Genomic DNA, 23,605 nt, shown 5'->3' with positions numbered 1-23,605 from the left:
TTCATAATAAAATGCTTAAGCAAATTTATAATTTTTAAAATTATTTTTATCATTAAATTGCATTGGAATTTAATGCAATTAAATTATGATAGAATTAAGAATGCCATCTGGGGGATGCCTGGGTGGCTCAGTCAGTTAAGCATCATAATCTTTTTTTTTTTAATTTTTTTTTTTCAACGTTTTTTATTTATTTTTGGGACAGAGAGAGACAGAGCATGAACGGGGGAGGGGCAGAGAGAGAGGGAGACACAGAATCGGAAACAGGCTCCAGGCTCCGAGCCATCAGCCCAGAGCCTGACGCGGGGCTCGAACTCACAGACCGCGAGATCGTGACCTGGCTGAAGTCGGACGCTCAACCGACTGCGCCACCCAGGCGCCCCTAGCATCATAATCTTGATTTTGGCTCATGTCATGATCTCATGGTTTGTGGGATTAAGCCCCATGTTGGGCTCTGCACTGACAGTGAAGAGACTGCTTGACATTCTCTCTCTGCTCCTCCCCTGCTCATGTGCGCGTATGCTCTCTCTCAAAATAAATAAATATACATTAATGAATAAAAAAATAATGCCATCTGGAAAGTTAGATTTATCCTGTCAGTTTTGAGGTGTCAAATAGTCTTTATCACTTTTTTTCCAGATAAATCCCATTCAAAAATAGCAAGTTTGAAATAAGGATTTGAAATATCCCTTAATCAATTAAAGAAGCTGCTGTAAAAGCAGAAAACAAGTCTCAAGATATGATCACAGTAATTTTAACAATTTATACAGTTTTGGTTGTTAACATTAATATTAACAGAATAAAAACAAAAAAAGCTCAATGTTAGCTATAGTTCTTTCATATCAAGAAGAGACCAACTAAATACCAAATGTAATGAGTACAAGTGTGTGTGTGTGTGTGTGTGTGTGTGTGTGTGTGTGTGTGTGTGTGTATGTGTGTGTGTATGCGTGTTAGGTGATCAGGCTACTGGAAGGAAAAAAAAGGAAGGCAAGAAACAATGGACAGAAATCAAATGCTTAACCATCATCTTCACAGTTCCTATAAAGAACCAAAATTAAGGAGTCAGGGGTGCCTGGCTGGCTCGGTCAGTAGAACACCCAACTCTTGATCTCAGGGTTGTGAGTTCAAGCCCCATGCTGGGCGTGGAGCCCACTTAAGCGCATAGCCAAACAAAACAAAACAAAACAAAACAAAACAATACTTAAGAAGTCAAAGATTATACTAAACAGTAGGCAGACTACAGGGTTAACTTTCATAAAAAATTAAGATTAATGGGGCGCCTGGGTGGCTCAGTCGGTTAAGCATTTGACTTCAGCTCAGGTCATGATTTCACGATTTGTGGGTTTGAGCCCCTCATTAGGCTCTGTGCTGACAGCTCAGACCCTGGAGCCTGCTTCAGATTCTGGGTCTCCTTCTCTCTCTGTCCCTCCACCACTTGTGCTCTGATACTCTCTGTCTCTTAAAAATAAACATTAAAAAAAATTAAAAAAAAAAAATTAAGATTAGTTAAGCTCTGTATTAATTCAACATGAAACCAGAGCAAGCTAACACATGACATAATAGGAACTATAGAGCAAATTAAGAGAGAAAACCCTTACTTAAAGAACATTCAAATATGGTAACATTTTAAGTTTATATCCCATCTTGTTCCAAATGGTATTCAAGATGACTAGATTGGCAATTAATTCCAATTTGGTAGTGGCTTAAGTTATGGAGAATCCAAATCATTAGAAGCAACTCTTTAGGAGGAAAAAATCTTGATTTTGGAACCGGAAAGGCGTAAGGAAATAACAAGATAGGCTGAAATCGAAGTCCTATGGAGAATGGTGGATTTAGCCTGAATTCCCTTACCTTTCATCAGAACATAGGATGAAGCAATTCTCTACAAAAATCAACTTATTTAAAATTTCTTAAGAAACTTCAGGGGTGTTTTTATTTTTAATCTCAAATGTTATTTAGTAAAAGCTTAGTTATCAGAGTCATTAGTCAAAGGGTCGCATTATAAATTAAGATCATTTTGTCAAGTCCATCTTTTGGCATACAGCACCCAGAACAAACTTACTTTACATTACACATCACAGCACAGTTTTAAAGACAGTCTCCACCATTCACAAAATCCATGCACATGCACAGAAAAGCCATTTGAAGCATCACCTTTAGATAGCAGGTTAACAGCTCAAACTGCGCCACAAGACTGCATCTTAAAGTTCTCTTTGATCAGTTACTGAGCTCGGGTCCTGATGTTAAATCTTCATTTTTAGTAAGCAGATTAGAAAGGAAGAGATTGAGAGGATGAAATGCAGAAAATAGTGAGTGCCAGTCAAACAGAACAGAAACAGGTTTAGAGTTCTAAAAACATAATGCATTTAAATTCCTGCCTGGTTTCATAGAAACAATGAACATCTGAGAATCTAGATAAAAAGAAAAACAGGAAAATAATTTAAACCAGAGTATGCTTCATTTTTCCTAAGAATGTGTGGGTGATGACATTCTTACCTAAAATTATGAAAATTAGTATGAAGAGAAGGCAAAAACTAACGGGAAAGGTCCTAAAACTTTTTTTCTTGGTGATTACAGATTTCTCCTCATTATTTCTATTATATATTTTATTTGCATTTTAATTTTTAAAAATCTTTTTATACGTCTAACTCTCCCATCAGCCAACAAGTTTCTTAAAGACATTCAACCAACAAGTATTTATTGAACACCTACCAAGATACCAGGTCAGACACACACAAAAAAACAAGAGTAATGACAAATAAAACAGTGCCAGAGCTATGCCTTACTCATCTTTTTATTACCAGTGAGTAGGATGGAAGGGGCACTCAAAAGTTGACTCAAATATAAGTCAGCATTTATTTTAACAATCAGTGCTGAATTTTTACACCTCAATATGACATAAGACTTGAACAGTAGAAAATCTCTAGTACCAATTTTGAAGCTCTCTAATAAGTGGTCCAGAATTACCGATTTATCTTCAAACTATGTGTCTGACATTATAAGCATACACTGAAGAGAGGCAAGTTCAGACAGAAGAGTACCTTGTCTGAGAATAGTTAAACTGAGATACGAGAGAGTTTACTATTATGAGACTTCCCATTTCAATTCTGCTTCTTTCTAAACTCTTATTAAGTAGAATGACAACTTATCGGGGCGCCTGGGTGGCTCAGTCGGTTAAGCATCTGACTTCAGCTCAGGTCATGATCTCACACTCTGTGAGTTCAAGCCCTGCATCAGGCTCTGTGCTGACAGCCCAGAGCCTGGAGTCTGCTTCGGATTCTGTGTCTCCCTCTCTCTCTGCCCCTCCCCTGCTCAGGCTCTGTCTCAAAACTAAAAAAAAAAAAAAAAAAAAAAAAAAAAAAAGAATGACAGCTTATCAAAGTTACTGTCAAAGATAATAGAACTTTTAAAAGATCTGTGCTATCTGTGCTACAGTTCAAATAGTAGCAAGCTAAGAGAATGACACTTATTCATGATTTTAAAGTTTAATCCTGGTAGTCCTTTAAAAAAAATGAGCTAAAATTAAAATTCCCTTCTAATACAGGGTTCTGTTAAGTAAAGCTATTTCCAGGTCTCTTTTGTTTACTGACCTGGTTTCAATGAATACTACTGAACAAAAGAAACCTCAAAGAACAAATCTATCCAATACATTTTCTATATAGAAATACATCTAACAATGGCAACAACAAACAAGTTCATTCTTTTCTTGCCAAAGTCAAGCAATGCAGCATACAGTTAAAAGCTGTGGCTGTAGCTGGTTTTGAAACTCAGCTCTTCCATTTCTAATGTAAGTTTTTGTGCCTCTGTTTCCCCATATGTAAAATGGTGCTAAGAAGAGAATCTATCTCATATTAAGGTTACTGTTAGGATTAAATTTAAAGTGTTCAGAATAATAAGCGCCTAAATTAATAAAAAAGGCCCACAAATCTTATCCAAACCCTTGGATGTGAGACATTTTGAGCAGTACCACATAATCAGTAAATACCCGGATATTTCTGTAGTGAAGCAAATTAACACTTACATGAAGTGTGATAAAGATCATGAGCAGTTTCAGTTCACATCACATTTTATAGCCTAATTAATGGGTTGTGGCACCACATTATGAGGAAAAAAAAAAAAAAACAAACCAAAAAGTTGGTTCTCGGAGTTTTTCAGATTTCTGAGTGGCAGATTAAAAGATTGTGTATCGAGTTTTTATTACTACCAGAATTACCACTAGCCTTATACGATCCTGTGTCCGCCTTTGAGAAGCTCATGTTATGGCTATTTATATGATAAGCCTAACTAAAACCCAGATTAGCAGATAAAATTAGAAAGATCAAGGCACTGGCAGGAATAATAGTAGACAGAGCTGAGGACAAGAGATACCATAGAGGCCACGGATTTAATGTTATAAGAAGAGATAGGTGCAAGGAAGGCAGTTAAAATCGGACATCTTTAAACTAAAATATCTCTCTTCCCTTCAGGGAAAAATCGTTCTGTTATAGGAGCACCTTAACTCTTATCTGTCAAGAAGTGCCTTCCTCTCTGGACCTACTGAGAAAGGGTTCTCAGAGGTGAGAGGCTGCAGACAGCTTCAGGACCATACTCTACCTTCTCTCTCACCAGTGTCCCAGAAAATCCTGCCTATGCTTGGTTCGAATATACAAAGTGAGATAGTACTTACTAATAATTAATACTTCTATAGCTCCATTCCCTTCTTATTATATCAGATCATCTTAGGATTCACTGCTCTTTCTGTTTACCAACCCTAGACTCAGAGCTGATTTTGCTCTACATTCTAGGGAGGTCTTCTTTCTTCTTGCTCTTCTCCTAATAGGTAATCTCAAGGAAATTCATTAGATTTTCCTCCTCTGGACTTTCAAGAGGATACACAGAACACAGGAGAAAAGCACAAGTTTACAATCCATAGTTAAGAGTTTAGATAAAAATGGGGCACCTGGGTGGCTCAATCGGTTAAGCATCTGACTTCGGCTCAGGTCATGATCTCATGGTCTGTGGGTTCGAGCCCCACATTGGGCTCTGTGCTGACAGCTCAAAGCCTGGAGCTTACTTCAGATTCTGTGTGTCCCTCTCTCTCTGCCCCTCCCCAGCTTACACTCTGTCTCTCTCCCTTGAAAATAAACATTAAAAAAAAATTTTTTTTAAATCTGTGCATTTCTAACTTGTTTGCTTAAACCATCTGCTAAACCCTGACTGTCAAGTCATAGTTATTTAAATATATGCTTTCAGAGAGTCAAACAAGGTACAAACAGGTCAACAGATTTGTCTTAAAATAGAAAGCCAATGGACAAAACTGTCAAATCTTAACTTCTTATGACCAAAACACTAAAGCTGACCAATAAACAATTCTATATTCTTTGGTAGAAATGGCTAAGAATGCTGTCACATGAAAAATCATCTATAAGTATGGCAATATAACAAAAGTTCCCCCATTCCTAACTCCTTTGAGAAGTAAAAATGCTGAGACAACTAGATGAAGTACTAATGTTTATGAAACTCGTCAAAAATGAATTCTCTCAGCAGTAAGGGTGGTCATTCAATTTCCAGACGCTGTCATTTCAACTAAGGGTAAAGTTCAAAGTTGTTTCGTTAACAAACAGAAGGGAAGATAATGGTTGACTGCCTTAGGTAAAACCTCATTTTGGTTGAAATACATAGAATATTGTCAACACCATGGAGTTTGGTTTACCAAAGAATAAGTAGAGAATTTAAATATTCATAATGGAGTGACCAAAAACAATGAATCCCTTTCAAATATAATCTTATATACCATACACAAAAAGTTTGAAGACTTTTCATCTCCTAGTTTATCAGAGACTTCAAATTTTCAGACTTCTTTGATTTTTCCTTGTGTTTGACACACAATCAATTGCTTTAAAATAAATTCCCTTTGACTTACACTTTTTTCTCTAATCTCATTAACAAGGCCTCACCTCACAGGCCTAGATTATAAAAGGTTCCTAACTAGTTCCCTAGTGTGCAGTTATATATTCCACTCCAATCCATCAATCCCTCAGTCTGCCTACTTATGTCTTATTTTTCACTTCTACTCTATATGAATCATGCAGCTAAGTCAAGCTTCTCTATAATTTCTGTTTACATTAGGAAAATGCCCCTTAGTTCTTCCATGTCCATCCAAATCCTTCTAACACTCAGAGTCCAACTCAAGTCCGATCTCTCCTGTAAGATTTCTCCAAACCAAATTTTATCAGTTCTGTACCCTTAGCTTTAGCTGACATGTGATCTAGCACTATTATTTATTTTTTACTTCTCTGCTATTCTTCCTCATATATCTAACCACATGGTAGGTCTTTTGAAGACAGGATCCAAATCCTTTCCTCCCTTGGCAATTCCTCATGTGCCTACCATAAAATATATATTTTGTTAATATTCTTTGTTTGAGAGGAAAAGACACTAATTCCATCTTGCTATATATTATCCAGATGTAAATTTCCTCCATTATATTTCATACATTATTAAAAAATGAAATTGCGACTTGATCCCAGAAAAGACCAAATTTAGGCCATGGTTTTTAGTGAACATGCCCATTTTCATGAAAAGGTTGATCTGCCTGAAGGAAAAATAGCTTAAGTTTATCTCACAAAGTTCCGTATATAGGCCCAGTCACACCTCTGACCTTATCGGAGGGGTGGGTGGGGATGCTCTCACTTTAATTTTAAAAAGATCTTGATTTCTCAACTCACCTATTACATGGGCAGACACAAAGGCCACAGCACTTGTTGAGTTCTGTTAAAGTCTTCTCTGCCTCTCTCATGTCTTTATTTATTTGGTCCATGCCTTCTTCTATGCGGTTTAGTTGTTCTAAGAATAAGGTGGGGAAGTTACATTTTGTTTTACAGTCCCAGTGCCAACCAGAAAACACTATTATTATGAATAGCAAACCTCAATTTTGAATCCACCAATCATCCATCATCCCAGTGACTGTATCAGAGCCAGAAAGTACTACATATTGTCCAACATGAAAACAATCTTTCACAAACTGATTTTGAGGCAGCTGGCCTCTTACTGTGGGAGGATTTGTTCTAAAGAAATTTGTGTAAGAGGAGCATGTGAGAGTTTTTAGAGATCACCCCTGAAACCAAATAAAGTATACTTTGACCAGACCAGGTCCCTAGTGTTTTATCTCTGGATAAGTTCAAAACTTGAGGGCTATCGTTAAGTCTAATAAAAACTAGGCCAGAGGAGCACTGGGTGGCTCATTCGGTTAAGTGTCCGACTTCAGTTCAGGTCATGATCTCATGGTTCACAAGTTCAAGCCCTGTGTCGGGTTCTGTGCTGACAGCTCAGAGCCTGAAGCCTGCTTCAGATTCTGTGTCCCCCTCTCTCTCTGCCCCTTCCCCACTTGTACCCTGTTTCTCTCTCTCAAAAGTGAAAAAAAAAAAAAAAAAAAATTAGGCCAGATTGCTCAGGGGCAACTCAAATAGAATATTTCCAAGCTCACCCAAATCTAAACCTGTTTAAGGTCTTAACCTGATTTCTGAAAAGAATGCAAGAATATCATAGTATCTAATGTACATTATGACAAATGCACACAATAAATCCTGCTACTGGACAAGTACTTGGTATACAATTGGGCACTGTCATCCCCACCTCAAATAGGCAATTAACACGACATAATTCAGAAAAAAGTAAACCTATCACTTTTATCTTACACTGAGAAGGCACTCCCCAAGGCTTAATTTTCAACATGGCTGATTTGAAGGGGCTTTCTGGTATTCTAAGTCAAATCAAGGGTTTTTGCCAATGACTGCAACTCACCCCCTTGTTCATCCAGCATAGTGATAGTCTTGATTCCTGCATCCTGAGACTAAAAGAAGGGAAAAAAGCTGATAGCACTAAAAAACAAAAGCAACAGAAACAAAGACTACAAGGCCTAATAGCAAGAGATAATCATTTAGAAACCTAAGTTCTCAGAGGATTAAAGCTACAGAGAAAACTAATATCCCAAACCAACTTTAACTATTCACCATGCCCCAATAAAATTAAATCACTAATTCATGGTGAATTGATCTTCCTTATCACATTCTAATACTGTCAATGGGAGAAACAAAAAAGGTCCATTAATGTATGGTTTGACAATTTCAGCAACTGCTGTTTCAAATAATAAAGCTTACTGATACCATATCCTTTTGACTCTTAACAGAAATCCCAGCTTATGCTATCAAGATCCCTCTTATACAATTTCTGTACTTAACTTTAATGATTAAAGTTTCTTTCTTACCTCAATGGCTAAACCCAGCATTCTCCTTGTGCTTTCCAGAGACTAGGGAAAAATATAGGGTTTTAGTATTCTAAAATATGTAGCCAAAAAAAAAAAAAAAAAAAGAAAGAAAAACCTGATCATATATTCATGATGCTATTCTATTTTTAGATACTGCCAGCCCACCCAACCTTCCCTTTAAAATAAACAAACAAAACAAAAAAATAAAGTTGAGCACTATAATTTTAGTTATTTTCTTCCTACCAGGTGCTCCATGAGAGAAAATTTGGAGGGTAAATTTAATGGTATTTATAAAAGTTTAATGTAGGCAGAAATCAAGGTATATAACACAGACATCAGAAATTCTGTTAAATGTTTTCAATTCCTCTAGAGTATTTTGTTGTAAGTAATTGCTAAACAATGACTATCTAAAAAAAAAAAAAAAACAAAAACAAAAAACCCCAAATTGCTTTCATTTATTTAGCTTTTGGTGAGCTGAAAAACTAAGGGGCCAGCAATGGCATTCTGAGGCAAATGCATTCTTGGACATAAAGTGACGGGGAGGTCAAAATGGACTTCTAAGAAGGTCCTTTCATCCCTCAACTGAAAGAGAACTGCTGGGGTGCCCAGGTGGCTCAGTCGGTTAAGCATCCGACTTTGGCTCAGGTCATGACCTCATGGTTCTTGAGTTCGAGCCCTGCATAGGGCTCTGTGCTGGCAGCCTAGAGCCTGGGCTTGCTTCGGATTCTGTGTCTCCCGCTCTCTCTTCCTTTCCCCAACTCGTGCTCTGTCTCTGTCTCTCAAAAATGAATAAACATTTTTAAAAAATTAAAAAAAGAAAATGACTTATTCCAAGTAAAATATTTACCTCATCAGTAACCTGGTGGGCTCTCAGCTGAATTTCTTCTGATGACAGATTATCCATGATGAATTAAAACTTTTGATAAGCACAGAAACTGAAACGTGGATATTCTGTAATAATAAGGATGTAAAAAAGTTTGAGCAAAGAGTATGGATTTATGGAATTCAGGATACTTATCTGGAAAACAGGATAAAATAACCTATCTGTATCTTTATCCAGCTAGCTATCTATCACAGGTGAGGAAATTATGGCCAAGGAAGGATAAATAGTTGGTTACATGCTAATTAGCACCAGAGGAGAACCTGAAACTCAGTTTTCAGGACTTCTAGTGAAATGCTATTTCAAAGAGGAAAGTGGTCTCTCTACTTTGAGGACCACATACTAGAAGACAAGCTTTAAAAGATTATTAAAATGAATTCTTGGTTATAAAATGTTCTTCATACATTATTTGAATACGGAAAAGCAATAAGGTGAAGAGTCTAAGTTAGGTAGTATTCCATGAATAAAGTAACAAAATTCGAAGTCATGTGCCTGAAGAACACAGGAAACATTCTAGACATGTGCCAGTTGTCCAGGCCACTAATTAGAGAAAATGAATTATTTTCATTCTTAACAAGAAAAGGGTAATGTTAATGTAGAACTCAGAACAGATTTTTCACAGTGGATTCTCCCTTTCCAATTATATTGTTTCTTGTTTTAGTGAAGTCCCTAAGAAACGTAAAAATTCTTTCTCCTATACATAGTAATTTAGTAACTCATAACTCAGAAAGAGAAGATTCATAGACATTCAAACTAAACACAAAACAGTTACTAGCTGTTATTCAGTACTACTGTTGTATATCCCTCTTTGAAAAGTCATATGGAGTAGTAACTACTGTGTTACACCTCTAGGTTGCTTTCCTGTCATTACATTTGTTAGCTTTGTGTTATTTTTTTTCTGTTATTACATTTTTGAAAACAAATTTTACCAAAGCTCTGTGTCAGTGACACAGATAAAGTTCTGAATTTACCCTCAGGGAACAAGGGTAATGACTGTCATGAGTTTGAGGAGGGTGGGTAGTGTTACTGGCATCTAACAGATAGAGGGCAGGAATGCTGCTAAATATCCCATAATGCTCCTAGGGACAGCCCTTCGCAACAAACGATTAACTGGCCCCAAATGTCAAAGTGCTGAAGTTGAGAGGCACCCTGCCATGGAGTATATTCAATGACCGGTAGGGAACCTAGTTAACCAGGAATATACTAGACTAAATCCTTGGAAGACAGTGATTTTGTTATATACATATATATATATATATATATATATATATATATACACACACACACACACACACACATATATACACACACATATATATATATATATATATTTTTTTTTTTTTTTAAATCTCTAACACCTAATATATTGGATCTGACAGTTGGTACTCCAGCAAATGTGTGCTGAATGAACACACAAGCAGAAAAACAAGGTGTATTCTCAAAATATTTACGTAGATTTTAAATTTTTTTTTTTCAACGTTTTTTATTTATTTTTGGGACAGAGAGAGACAGAGCATGAACGGGGGAGGGGCAGAGAGAGAGGGAAACACAGAATCGGAAACAGGCTCCAGGCTCCGAGCCATCAGCCCAGAGCCTGACGCGGGGCTCGAACTCACGGACCGCGAGATCGTGACCTGGCTGAAGTCGGATGCTTAACCGACTGCGCCACCCAGGCGCCCCTATTTACGTAGATTTTAGAAACAAAGCTACATATACCAGTAGCACTAAGCCTGCAATTATCCACTAGAAACACAAAGCAAAAATTGCCATTACAAGTGTATGATCTGAAATGGCTTGCTAGCCACACACAGATCTTTTTAGTCACATCCATAACTAACCATCACTTTTAGTAGAATCATCACTCATAAAACAAAAAACAACAATATTATATTCTCAGTACAGAAAGGCACTGCGTTTGGAGTCCTGTTTATTTATTAACTCCTATCGTGGCTGTTTTAGGTTTAATTAAGATTTTGAACCTTTATTAAAGCCTTTAATGCTCATGAAAAAATGATTAATTACTATTAGTAATAAAAAGTATTACTGCAAAAGCTACAGATTTAATTTCATATCTTGCTTGCCACTGTAGGACTCTGGTTCTGGCAAAAGGTTCATGTACTAAGATATATAATCAAGATACAAGGTCTTTCTTGAATTAAGACTGTTCATTCATAGGTAGAAGCATAAATAGGACCACATGCTTTATTACTTTGTTTGACCCTTTAGCTTTATCAGAGATATGTTCATGCTACAGTTTTCTCTTGTGTCAATCTTTTATAGTTACAATTATGAAAAGAAAAGTTGTTTTTGTAATCTCTCACCTTCAGATTTTTGTACACCTTTCATTTCTATAATACCTCATCTGCCTTCCCAGGTAACTTGTTTCTCTATTACTTTCAGAGCCCCAAGAAGATACCTTTCAAAGCCTGCTCTTACCAGGCAGAATGCTCCAAAGTTGTCTATACCTCCTCAATGCCCAATAGAACAAAAAAGTGATATGAAAAGTAATACATGCTAATCAAGCAGTGCCTGGAAGTGACATCCTTAGTCAAGTTTCCCAATACAGTGTCCCATGGGTAGGAAAGTATTTTGGGCATATGATGCCCAGATCTCTCAATTTTGTATAATTTCATAATTCTACTCCTATTTGCTATCTTCCTATCCTAGTGAAAATCGGCAAAACACGTAGGTTGAAGGAGAGGCTTGAATGTAAAACTGACCTCTGTCAAACTAGAAGATTCCTTCTAATTATACACACACACACACACACACACACACACACACACACACACGAAGGCAGATACAGCTGGGAGGCAGAAATGAAGAATCACTCCTGGCATGGCAATGGACTCATTTTGAGAGACACAACCTTTGGTGAACTCAAAATTCTGCCTAGTATTTCTTTTTTTCCTCCCCTGAGCAGATGGCGCACAAGACAAGAAACAGACTTATGTAAAGTTCTCACACACGTTTGACAAGCTGATATCAGAACACAGCTGCCTAAGACCTCTACTCTGGATTCTTGAGGGTGTTGAACACATGGTTACAGTAAAAAGGAGTAAGAGAGACAAAGCAGAATTATAGGGGAAGGACAAAGCAACAATACTTCCAAAACTCTTATTAGCTTTTACTAAACTGCTCTGAAGCATCAGGCAGGGTGCAACCTAGAATTAGTTATATAGCTTTACTCATATTTATTATTATCTCCAGGAGTTTTTCCTTATGGAGTCAGGAAAAGACTACTCAGAATGTTGTAGTAATGAGAATTAGAGGGAGTGCCTAGTGGCTCAGTCAGTTAAGCCACTGACTCTTGCTTTCAGCTCAAGTCATGATCTCACAGTTCATGCATTTGAGCCCCATGTCAGGGTCCATGCTGACAGTGCAAAGCTTGCTTAGGATTCTCTCTTCCTCTCTCTGCCCCTTCCCTGCTCTCTCTCTCAAAATAAGTAAATAAACTTAAAAAAAAAAACGGGGGGGGGGGGTGCTTAGAGCGGCAACTGAATGGCTCAGTCGGTTAAGCGTCTAATTTCCACTCAGGTCATGAGCTCACAGTTCCTGAGTTCAAGCCCTGCGTTGGGCTCTGTACTGACAACTCAGAGCCTGAAGCCTGCTTCAGATTCTGTGTCTCCCTCTCTCTCTCTATGCCCCTCCCCCATTCATACTGTCTCTGTCTCAAAAATAAAACACACAAAAAAGTTTTTTAAATTAAAGCTGGGGGAGGGGAAGGAAAATGAAATGTCTCTTGACACAAATATCCCATTAAACTTTGTCTTCGGGGTGCCTGGGTGGCTCAGTCAGTTAAGCATCTGACTTTGGCTTATGTCATGATCTTGTGGTCCGTGAGTTTGAGCCCCACGTCTCTGTGCTGACAGCTCGGAACCTGGAGCCTACTCAGATTGTGTCTCCCTCTCTCTCTGCCTCTCCCCTGCTTGTGCTCTGTCTCTCTCTTAAATGTAAAATAAAATATAAAAAAAATTTTTTTATTAAAAAAAAACCTTAGTCTTCTTATATATAATCTAACAGGTTAAATATGTGTCATTTTTGTCAATATTCCTGGAACTTAATATACTATGCTAATTGTGAGTGTAGTATATGCTCCCTTTGAAAGATAAAAGCAAGAGTTTCCCTAGCACTTTTACACTGTATCTCCCTTAATTTGGTTAATTTGGGCCTACTAGAAGACTCCTAGTTTACCTTAATTTCTTTTTATAAACTTTGGAGTGGGGAAGAAGAAATGTTCACTGAGTACCTTACTATATTATCATGTACCCTACTAAGTACTTATATATATCATTATCTTTACTATGCCACCTTATAGATGGGCAAAATAAGGTTCCAGTAATTTGCCCAGGGTGACTGAATCAGTAAAGAGCTGATTTATTATTTTTATTTTTAAGAGAGAGAGAGAGAGAGTGCAAGACTGAGGGGAGTAGGGGGGAAAGGGGCAGAGGGAGAGAGAATCTCAAGTAGGCTCCACACTCAATGAGGAGTCCAACACAGGGCTCAATCCCACAACCCAGGGATCATGACCTGAGCCAGAATCAAGAGTCAGACGCTTAATCCACTGAGCCACCTGGGTGCCCTGTTTTTTGTCTTGTTTTGTTTTGTTTTCTTTTTGAGCAGACTTATTATTCAAGTATGGATACCCTGAAACCAAAGATAGTTCATGGTCTGGTAACTAGTCTTACTGTTGGATGCATCTTCCCTTAACAAACATCAGATGTTGTGAGAACTGTTGAATATCAGAAAATAGACTAACTACCCTACCCGATGGCTCATTCTGAAATTTAATATAAATATATAATATACATAATATACATATAATAAAACCATAAAAATTCTTCAACAGACTCAAAAACAGTTAAACTAAAGGAAGAACTGGGGTGCCTGGCTGGCTCAGTCAATAGAGCATGCAAATTTTGATCTTGACGTTGTAAATGTGAGTTCCACGTTGGGTGTAGAGATTACTTGAAAATAAAGTCTTAAAAACAAAATTAAAGAAAGAACTAGAAAGACAAAAGTTATCATGGTTTTCAGCTGTTTTAAAATAATTAAGAATCTGAAATTACATTAATTTAGGGGTGCCTGAGTGGCTCAGTTGGTTAAGAATGCAACTTCAGCTCAGGTCATGATCTCACAGTTCAGGAATTCGAGCCCTGTGTTGGGGGGCTCTGTGCTGACAGCTCAGAGCCTGGAGGCTGCTTTGGATTCTGTATCTCCAACTCTCTCTGCCCCTCCCCCACTTGTGCTCTGTCTCTCTCAAAAATAAACATTAAAAAAAATTTTTTTAATGAAATTACATTAACTTTGAAAATAATACTATTGGGAATAAGGGATATAAAGAAAAAAGTCTTAGAACTGAATCAACAGGAGTTCGATGTCTTCACTGATAAAAATCAGGAAGTAATAATATAATCAGGAAGTATATATATATATATAATATATAATAAATATAATCAGGAAGTAATGGAAATACAGCACTTTATCATTGCTATTATTTTTAAAGATTTTATTTTTAAGTAATCTCTGTACCCAACCTGGGGCTCAAACTCACAACGCTGAGATCAAGAGTTGCATGCTCTTCCAACTCAACCAGCCAAGCACCTCACACACAACACTTTAAGTCACCACCCATTTCAGTGTCCTGCTAAGAATAATATACCAGTGATTTTATATAATAATTCATTTTATACTGGAAAGCAAAGATTTTGCATTAAAATATTCTACCAAGTTAGCTTCATGACTTATTCCTTCTTAATCACAATATAAGTTGCTCTACAAGTTACACCCATATAGTTTATTATTGTATGATAAAATTTGTGGTTCTTTTTGGCATAGTTTGATAATCAATGTATTTGTATCAAGTGGAAATTTCTGTTCATAGCAGGCTAGCATAGGAACTCCAGCATTCAAATTCTGGCCCCAAAATGTATTTGTTGTATAACCTCGGGCAAGTCAGCTAAATCTATTAAGACTTGGTTTCTGCATTTGTAAAATAGAGATAACAGGCTCTTTTTGTGAGGATTAAAAAAAGGTGATCCATACAAAGTGCTTATTATTGGTGCCTGATGCATGGCTGGTATTCAAGTGTGAGTCATTATTTTAATATTATTAGGGAAGCAGAAAGACATAGGCAAAAGAAAAGCCAAACAATGTTAAATATAAGTGACATTAATGTAAATGTAATTGAAAATAGCTACTAAATATTAATTGTTCCATCTTTGAGGCTACATTTGAATACTGAAGTTGATAATACTGTATGAGCTATGTATCTGAACTATTTTCAGGCCAGTCATGAGTCTGCACATGTCAAGACAGATATTAAGCAGGTTTAAATTAAACCAAGTTTCCGGATGATAGGTACTTATCTAGACAAATATATATATAGTTTGCATGTCTAAAAAATTAAAAACTGCCCTGAAATGTTTTTTGTTTTTTGTTTTTTTTTTCTGGCTAAGGCCAAGCAAACACAAAACTACAGAAAATGTTGAAGGTTATTATATAAACTGAACAAAGTAAGACTTAAAAAAGTCAAATACTTGCTATAACTACTGAGACAAAGAATATGGGTATAAAAAAGTCTAGCAGGAAATCATCAAAATATAACTAACGGCTGTGGTGGTAAAATTGAGTGATTTTTCTTTTTTTCCCAATTTACCAAATGATCTGCATTGTAGTTATACTACTTTTAAATTTCATTCATTTATTTTCATCACAAATATGACAGCTTATGACAACCAAGAAAACAGACTTATAAGACTGGAGAAAACAAAGACAAGGAATTAATTTTAGACCACATTTCATAAGCATAATGATCAATTCTTAGCCTCTCTTGAGAGAAATCTTCTGTTGGTACATATTCACAGTAAATGTATTTGTGGAAACATTTCCATCCATTCACAGATGATATAAAGGTATAGAAATGATACAGAGGTATAGAAATGATACAGACCGATTGTCCAAACCACAAAGGTATAGAAATGATACAGAACGATTGTCCAAAACATTCTGCTAACAGATGTTTAGAGGAAAGGCCCTTGCTAAAGCTTGGCTGGGAACCATACTTCATTCACATTAGGTGGCAGAAATGGGTTCTAATGAGCTCTGAATAAGTTCTTAGTACTTTCACGGCAAAATACTAAGAGGTGGATAACGCAGAGTTCACAAAGAGGCAGAGAACTTAGCTGGAAGAGAGAATTTACAACTTCATCTTGGAATACAGCCAAACTCCTGCCATGGCCCCTCACCTCCAGTGTATTCTCCTTCTCTAACCTTCCTACCAACAATGAGAATCCTCAGGGATTCAAAGAAAATGTATAAAATTAGAAGCCATTTAATAGGTAATCTGTAGAATGTGCTTTAAAATAATTCAAAGGTGGGGAAATGGCTGGGAGTACAGAGGAAACAAGATTGGCCACGACTGTTGAAGCTGGGTGAATAATACATGAAAGTCACTATGCTAATCAACTTTTTACTATGAATTATTATGAAAGTATCCAACATATACATAAGTTTTTTCTAATGGCAGCTAGCTTTTAATAATCTTTACTCACCATTTTGTAAATCTAGGTAGTAGAAGATTGAGAAGATTCAGAGTAACAACTACAAGTTAATGCTTATAAACCATTATACATGCAAGACACTATACTAAGAAATAAAATACATATGTGTATTATAGATATACACACACACATTCCTTTAATCCTTACAATACTCTCTTAATCCATCTAGGCTGCTATAAAAAACAACAACATAGACTCGATTTATTAACAACAGAAATTTATTTCTTATAGTTCTGTAGGCTATAAGTCTGACTAAGCTCAACATGCCAGCACTGGTCATATTTTCATGAGGGCCATCTTTCTGGTGCAAACCTAATGCCTTACATGGTGGAAGGGGCTAGGGAGCTCTCCAGAGCCTCTTTTCTAAGGCACTAATCCCATTCATGAGGGATCCACCTTCATGGCTTAAGCACCTCCCAGAAGACCCATTTAAATACCATCACACCAGGAATTAGGATTTCAACCTATGAATTTTGGTAGGAAGACAAACATTTAGTCCATAGCAAATACTATTTAATTCCACATTTTACAGATGTAGGAACTTAAGGAACAGTGAGGTTAAGCAACTTTTGCAAGGTCACCAAGAGCCAGATTCAAATCTAGGTGGACCGATGCAGAGGATGTGCTGTTACATATATTAAAAAGAGGAAAATAGATATATTGTCAACTCATTCAAATGTGTAGCAGCTTTGCCCAAAGAAATGCATATATATGAAGTCCCTGCTTTTCCCTTTTCAAGTAGCAAGTCTAACTCCAGGATTAGCGCACATGTTACAACAGTGGTTCCCAGTCTTGGCTACACTCATCACCTAGAGGCCCAAGCTACACCCAGACTATTTGAATCAGAATCTCTGGGGGGTGAGAGCCAGTAGATGTTAAACCTTCCCAGGTGACTCCAATGTGCAGTCATGGCTGAAAACCACTATTTTTTATTTTATTTTATTTTATTTTTTTTTTATTTTTTTATTTTTTATTTTTTATTTTTTTTTTATTTTTGGGACAGAGAGAGACAGAGCATGAACTGGGGAGGGGCAGAGAGAGAGGGAGACACAGAATCGGAAACAGGCTCCAGGCTCCGAGCCATCAGCCCAGAGCCTGATGCGGGGCTCGAACTCACAGACCGTGAGATCGTGACCTGGCTGAAGTCGGACGCTTAACCGACTGCGCCACCCAGGCGCCCCTATTTTATTTTTTTAAGTTTATTTATTTATTTAGAGAGAGACGGAGAAGAGAGAGAATCCCAAGCAGGCTCTGCACCATCAGCACCGAACCCAACATGGGGTTCAAACTCACAAAACCGCGAGATCATGACCTGAGCTGAAACTGAGTCGAGTCAGATGCTTAACTGACTGAGCCATCCAGGTGCCCCTGAAAACCAGTTTTAGATCAAAGTTGATATTTTTAAAAATGTAGAGTCAGGTATCCTACCCTGTTATAATTCTGGTACCTAATGGAGGGGAGGAAAAAAAGTATCATTTAACAATGCAGGACAAGAAAAACTTAGCCTTCAGTAAGTTAAGCACTGAATTACATATGACCCAGCAAATCTATTCCTAGGTACTTTAGAGAGAAATGATAATGCACATCCACATGAAAACTTGTACATTAAATGCTTAAAGCAGCATTATTGCTAATAGTCAAAAAGCAGAAAAACCCCAAATGTTCACATAATGGAATATCATTCAGCCGTAAGAAGGAATGCTACATGCTACAACATGTATGAGTCTTGGAAGCATCATTCAATTAACAAAACCAGATACAAAAGACCCGTATAGTATGATGTCACTTATGTGAAATGTCCAGAATAGGCAAATCCATAGAGACAAGAAGTAGATTAGTGACTGCCAGAGGATGGGGGAAAAAGGGAAAGGACTAACTACTGATAGGTACAGGGCTTGTTTTGGAGGTGACAGAAATGTTTTGGAATTAGTGATGATAGCTGCACAGCATTATTAATATACTAAAAGCCACTAAATTGTTTACTTTATTACTTTAAAAACTTTTTTTAATGTTTATTTTTATTATTTTTTTTTTTAATTTTTTTTTTCAACGTTTTTTATTTATTTTTGGGATAGAGAGAGACAGAGCATGAACGGGGGAGGGGCAGAGAGAGAGGGAGACACAGAATCCGAAGCAGGCTCCAGGCTCCGAGCCGTCAGCCCAGAGCCCGACGCGGGGCTCAAACTCACGGACCGCGAGATCGTGACCTGGCTGAAGTCGGACGCTTAACCGACTGCGCCACCCAGGCGCCCCTAATGTTTATTTTTGAGAGAGAGAGACAGTACTAGCAGGAGAGGGGCAGAGAAAGAGAGAGGGAGACACAGAATCTGAAGCAGGATCCAGGCTCTGAGCCGTGAACCACGTGATCATGACCTGGGCCCAAGTCAAATGCTTATCCATCTGAGCCACCCAGGCGCCCCTAAGTTGTATACTTTATTTTTTTTTTTTAATTTTTTTTTTTCAACGTTTTTTATTTATTTTTGGGACAGAGAGAGACATAGCATGAACGGGGGAGGGGCAGAGAGAGAGAGGGAGACACAGAATCGGAAACAGGCTCCAGGCTCCGAGCCATCAGCCCAGAGCCTGACGCGGGGCTCGAACTCACGGACCGCGAGATCGTGACCTGGCTGAAGTCGGACGCTTAACCGACTGCGCCACCCAGGCGCCCCTAAGTTGTATACTTTAAATAGCGAACTTTAACATTATGTGAATTATACCTCGATTTATAAAAAATTGAAAAAAAAAAAAAAAAAAAACTTCAGGATAGAGAAAGAATATTTGGAAGTAGCAGTCAAGTAAAAGTAAACAGTATGAGTGAGAATCAAAAGGAAGAAAGAGGGGCGCCTGGGTGGCGCAGTCGGTTAAGCGTCCGACTTCAGCCAGGTCACGATCTCGCGGTCCGTGAGTTCGAGCCCCGCGTCAGGCTCTGGGCTGATGGCTCGGAGCCTGGAGCCTGTTTCCGATTCTGTGTCTCCCTCTCTCTCTGCCCCTCCCCCGTTCATGCTCTGTCTCTCTCTGTCCCAAAAAATAAATTAAAAAAAAAAAACGTTGAAAAAAAAAATTAAAAAAAAAAGGAAGAAAGAAATCATTAATTTTGTAGCTTTTCCTATGCCGAACAATTTTTTGCCATAGCATAAAATATGGAGATTCACTTAAAATAATTGATAGTAGCTATCTATAGAGTAGGCACCATTGAAATACAAAACTTGTACTGTATGTTCAAAGGATCCCCTCCTTTCTTCTCCAGGAAGAAAAATGGTAGCTGGAAAAGAGGATAGAACAACCACGTCAAGAAATAAACCCAACGTACTTCTTTATTCAGATATAAGTATCGTTTGTGTTTAAAGCAACTTCTGGGTGGGGTGCCTGGCTGGCTCAGTTGGAGGAGCATGCAATTAAAAAAAAAAAAAAAAATTTTTTTTTAATGTTTATTTATTTTTGACAGAGAGAGCGCGCGCGCGCAGATGAGCAGGGGAGGGGCAGAGAGAGAGAGAGACACGGCATCGGAAGCAGGCTCCAGGCCCTGAGCTGTCAGCACAGAGCCCGACGTGGAGCTCGAACCCATAAACCTTGAGATCACAACCTGGGCCGAAGTCGGACGCTCAACCGACTGAGCCACCCAGGCACCCCAGGAGCATGCAATTCTTGATCTTGGGGTTGTGAGTTCGAGCTCCACATGAGGTGCAGAGATTAGTTAAATAAATAAAAACTTAAAAAAAATTTAAAACAGCTTCTTGGAATTCTGAAAACATGCCTTTCCACATCTTTAAAAGGAAAAACAGTCCAAGTTTTCTTTCTGTCAAGGAGAGAAAAAAACTTAAAAAAAAAAAAATTTTTTTTAACGTTTATTTATTATTGACAGAGCATGAGCAGAGGAGGGGCAGAGAGAGGGGGAGACAGAATCTGAAGCAGGCTCCAGGCTCTGAGCTGTCAGCTTTGAGCCGAACATGGGGCTTGAACTCACAAACTGCCTGAGATCATGACCTGAGCCAAAGTCAGACGCCTAACCAACTGAGCCACCCAGGTGCCCCAAGAAAAAAACTTTTTTTAATTGGCACTTCTGGCTGTAATTAATAACTAGTACAAGAGAAAGTGAAATTTAAAGAAGGCAACATCAAAATCATTATTTACATGTTAGTGTATCTGAAAACGCTGAACTGTTTTTTGAGACTTAAAATGGTCATTATACAGGTTAAGCACCATTATTTTCTACCAATAAATCTTAATGCCACATTAAAAAATGTGTATAGTTTAAATACTAAAGGCCAAATTGGGGCGCTTGGGTGGCTCAGTCGGTTGAGCATCCAACTTCAGCTCAGGTCACGATCTTATGCTTCGTGAGTTCAAGCCCTGTGTCAGGCTCTGTGCTGACAGCTTGGAGCCTGGAGCCTGCTTCAGATTCTGTGTCTCCCTCTCTCCCTGCCCCTAACCCACTCACATTCTGTCTCTGTCTCTCTCAAAAATAAATAAACATTAAAAAAATAAAATAAATAAAGGCCAAAAATGAAAATGCCCACCCCAGCTTAAATGAGATGGAATGAAAATATTTTAAAAATTTTACAGATGATTTTTATTTGCCTTACACAATAATGCATTTTCTAAATTTTCTTTAAAGAATCTTTTTAAAAATTAATTAATTTATTTTGAGAAAGATAGAGACAGTGCAAGTTGGGGAGGGGCAGAGAGAATCCCAAGCAGGCTCCGCACTGGCAGAGCAGAGCCCAATGTGGGGCTCAGATGCACAAACCGTGAGATCATGACCTGAGCTGAAACCAAGAATCAGACGCTTAACCAATTAGCCACCCAGGTGCCACTTTTCTAAATTTTCTTTAAAAGGATTTTATTTGTAAGTTTTTATTTTAATTCCAGTTAACAGTGTTATATTAGTTTCAGGTGTACAATATAATGATTCAATAATTCCATATATCACCTGGTACTCATCACGACAAGTATACTCCTTAATCCCCATTACCTATTTAACCCAATCCCTCACCCCCTTCCCAAAAAGTTGTAAACATATACTGGTTTTATAGATAGGTTTCACAATACTCTATTACTCTATAACTACATTAACAGCAAGTCTATGCAATAACTATAAATCATTGATAGTGAAAAACTCTAAAAGATAAAAAATGTTGCAAGTTCCAAATGACACAAGAAATAGTGATATAAATAGTAAATTTTTTTTTTTAGCATTCAGGATGTCTGTGGGTAGTTCAATTCCCGCACCTATAAAATTAAAGTTTTCTTGACCACTGTGTAGAATAAAATGATGATTTTTAAAAACCAAAACTCTCAAAAGATAATGCAATATATACAAGAAAATTTTAAATTATTCCTACTCTTTGGCCTTGTTCTGTTCTTAACAATGTAGAAGTAAATCACAGATACAAAGATACATTAGCCCCAGTTTTATTTATCTATCTATTTATTTATTTATTTATTTTCGGCGGGGGGGGGGGGGGGGGGGGGGGGAGAGAACGGGCAGGGGAAGGGCAGAGGGAGAGAAAGAATCCCAAGTGGGCTCTGCGCTGTCAACACAGAGCCCTGGCTGGGGCTTGATCTCATGAACCAGGAGATCATGACCTGAGCCAAAATCAAGAGTCAGATGCTTAATAGACTGAGCCACCCAGGCATCCCAATTCCAGTATTATTTATAATGTAAACAAAACAAAACAAAAGGAAGCCACCAAGGAACCAATGTGGCCACTAAGCCACAAAGGAACCAATGATAGGGGATTTGACTGAATAATTATGGCATAACTACATGATGGAATATTATTTAGCCATCTAAAATTATTTTTGAAGATTTGGGTTCTTCTATATTTTATTTTAATGAAATCTATATATGTACATGGTTTGAGAAGTCAAATAGTTCCACAACAGTAATAAATAGCAATTCCTCTGCCCTCCCTCATACCCCAAAGCAATTATTGCTCCCAGGACCCCAACGGCAAAATTTTCAACAGTATTAGTTGTTCCAGTGTTTAATCCCAAATTCCTAAATCATATGCTTCATATCTTCAATTCTGGATATCACCCACAAACTTTCTACAATGAACATATTTAGCTCTTATACCTCCCCATCTCCTAATTTTATATTTGCCCTTAATAACTGGCTGGCTAATTAAATTCTTGGCTGGAAATCAGAAGTCCTGAAGCAACAAAGAAATCTGTTTAACTGTGGCTATCTCAGTCAAATGTAAATGACCTAAATATCTTTCCTTTAGGGGTGCCTGGATGGCTCAGTTGGTTGACCATCCAACTTTAGCTCAGGTCATGATCTCACAGTTTGTGAGTTTGAGCCCCATATGGGGCCACTGCTGTTAGCGCAGAGCCTGCTTCGGATCCTCTGTCCCTCACCCCCCCCCCCCTTTCTCCCTCTCAAAAATGAATAAATATTTAAGGAAAAAAAAAGCCTAAAAACAAAAATTTTCCTTCAAAGAACATTTTTATTAATCCCAAGGAACAAGGGTTCCATGGAACATGACTTGGAAACTACTAACCTACTGAAATTTCTGCTTAATCAGTTATATGGGAACAAAGTTTCTGTTCAATTCTTATCTCAGAGAATAGTCTCTGAAAATAAACCTCAGAGGTCATCTAGTCTAACTTATTTATGCTAAGAGAATAAAATGCAATACTTCTGACTCTTTCCATAATACGTAATCCTTCCTAGGGGATGGGGGTGGTCCTTCTTGGAACAGACCTGATGATAACTGAAGAGGTAACAGTTCTCAGAAGAGAACTGTGGTCTTAGAAGGGCACGCCAAACCAGGACCCAACTGAAGAGGAAAACAAGGCCAAGGTTGTCAGAAGAGAATGTGGTGATATCTAGCTACGGTGACTCCCCCATAAGACCTGAGAATTCCCTCACACTGGTGGATGGAGAGTCTAAGAGAAAGCAGTTATTAGCAGAAA

General features: G+C 37.8%; 1 protein-coding gene and 1 long non-coding RNA gene across 6 annotated transcripts in view; one reads left to right on the top strand and one right to left on the bottom strand.

The window, feature by feature from the left end:
• Positions 1-23,605, bottom strand: part of SNAP23 (synaptosome associated protein 23) — a 38,092-nt gene that overhangs the window by 7,639 nt on the left and 6,848 nt on the right. For all 5 annotated transcript variants that reach the window (XM_049613454.1, XM_049613453.1, XM_049613451.1 and 2 more), the window contains exons 2-5: positions 9,090-9,193; positions 8,243-8,284; positions 7,780-7,828; positions 6,705-6,822 (exon numbers count right to left, since the gene is read on the bottom strand). In XM_049613454.1, coding sequence (XP_049469411.1) covers positions 6,705-6,822; positions 7,780-7,828; positions 8,243-8,284; positions 9,090-9,146 — 266 coding nt within the window. In that variant the 5' untranslated portion in view covers positions 9,147-9,193. The remainder of the gene's footprint in view (positions 1-6,704; positions 6,823-7,779; positions 7,829-8,242; positions 8,285-9,089; positions 9,194-23,605) is intronic.
• Positions 2-905, top strand: LOC125909912 (uncharacterized). Its single transcript, XR_007453801.1, has 2 exons — positions 2-130; positions 374-905. It is a non-coding gene; the product is annotated as an uncharacterized LOC125909912 (long non-coding RNA).

This window comes from Panthera uncia (genome assembly GCF_023721935.1).
Source record: "Panthera uncia isolate 11264 chromosome B3 unlocalized genomic scaffold, Puncia_PCG_1.0 HiC_scaffold_1, whole genome shotgun sequence".
Taxonomy (NCBI): Eukaryota; Metazoa; Chordata; class Mammalia; order Carnivora; family Felidae; genus Panthera; species Panthera uncia.
The sequence above is the reverse complement of the archived record's forward strand: the minus strand, read 5'-3'. Positions and strand labels throughout refer to the sequence as shown.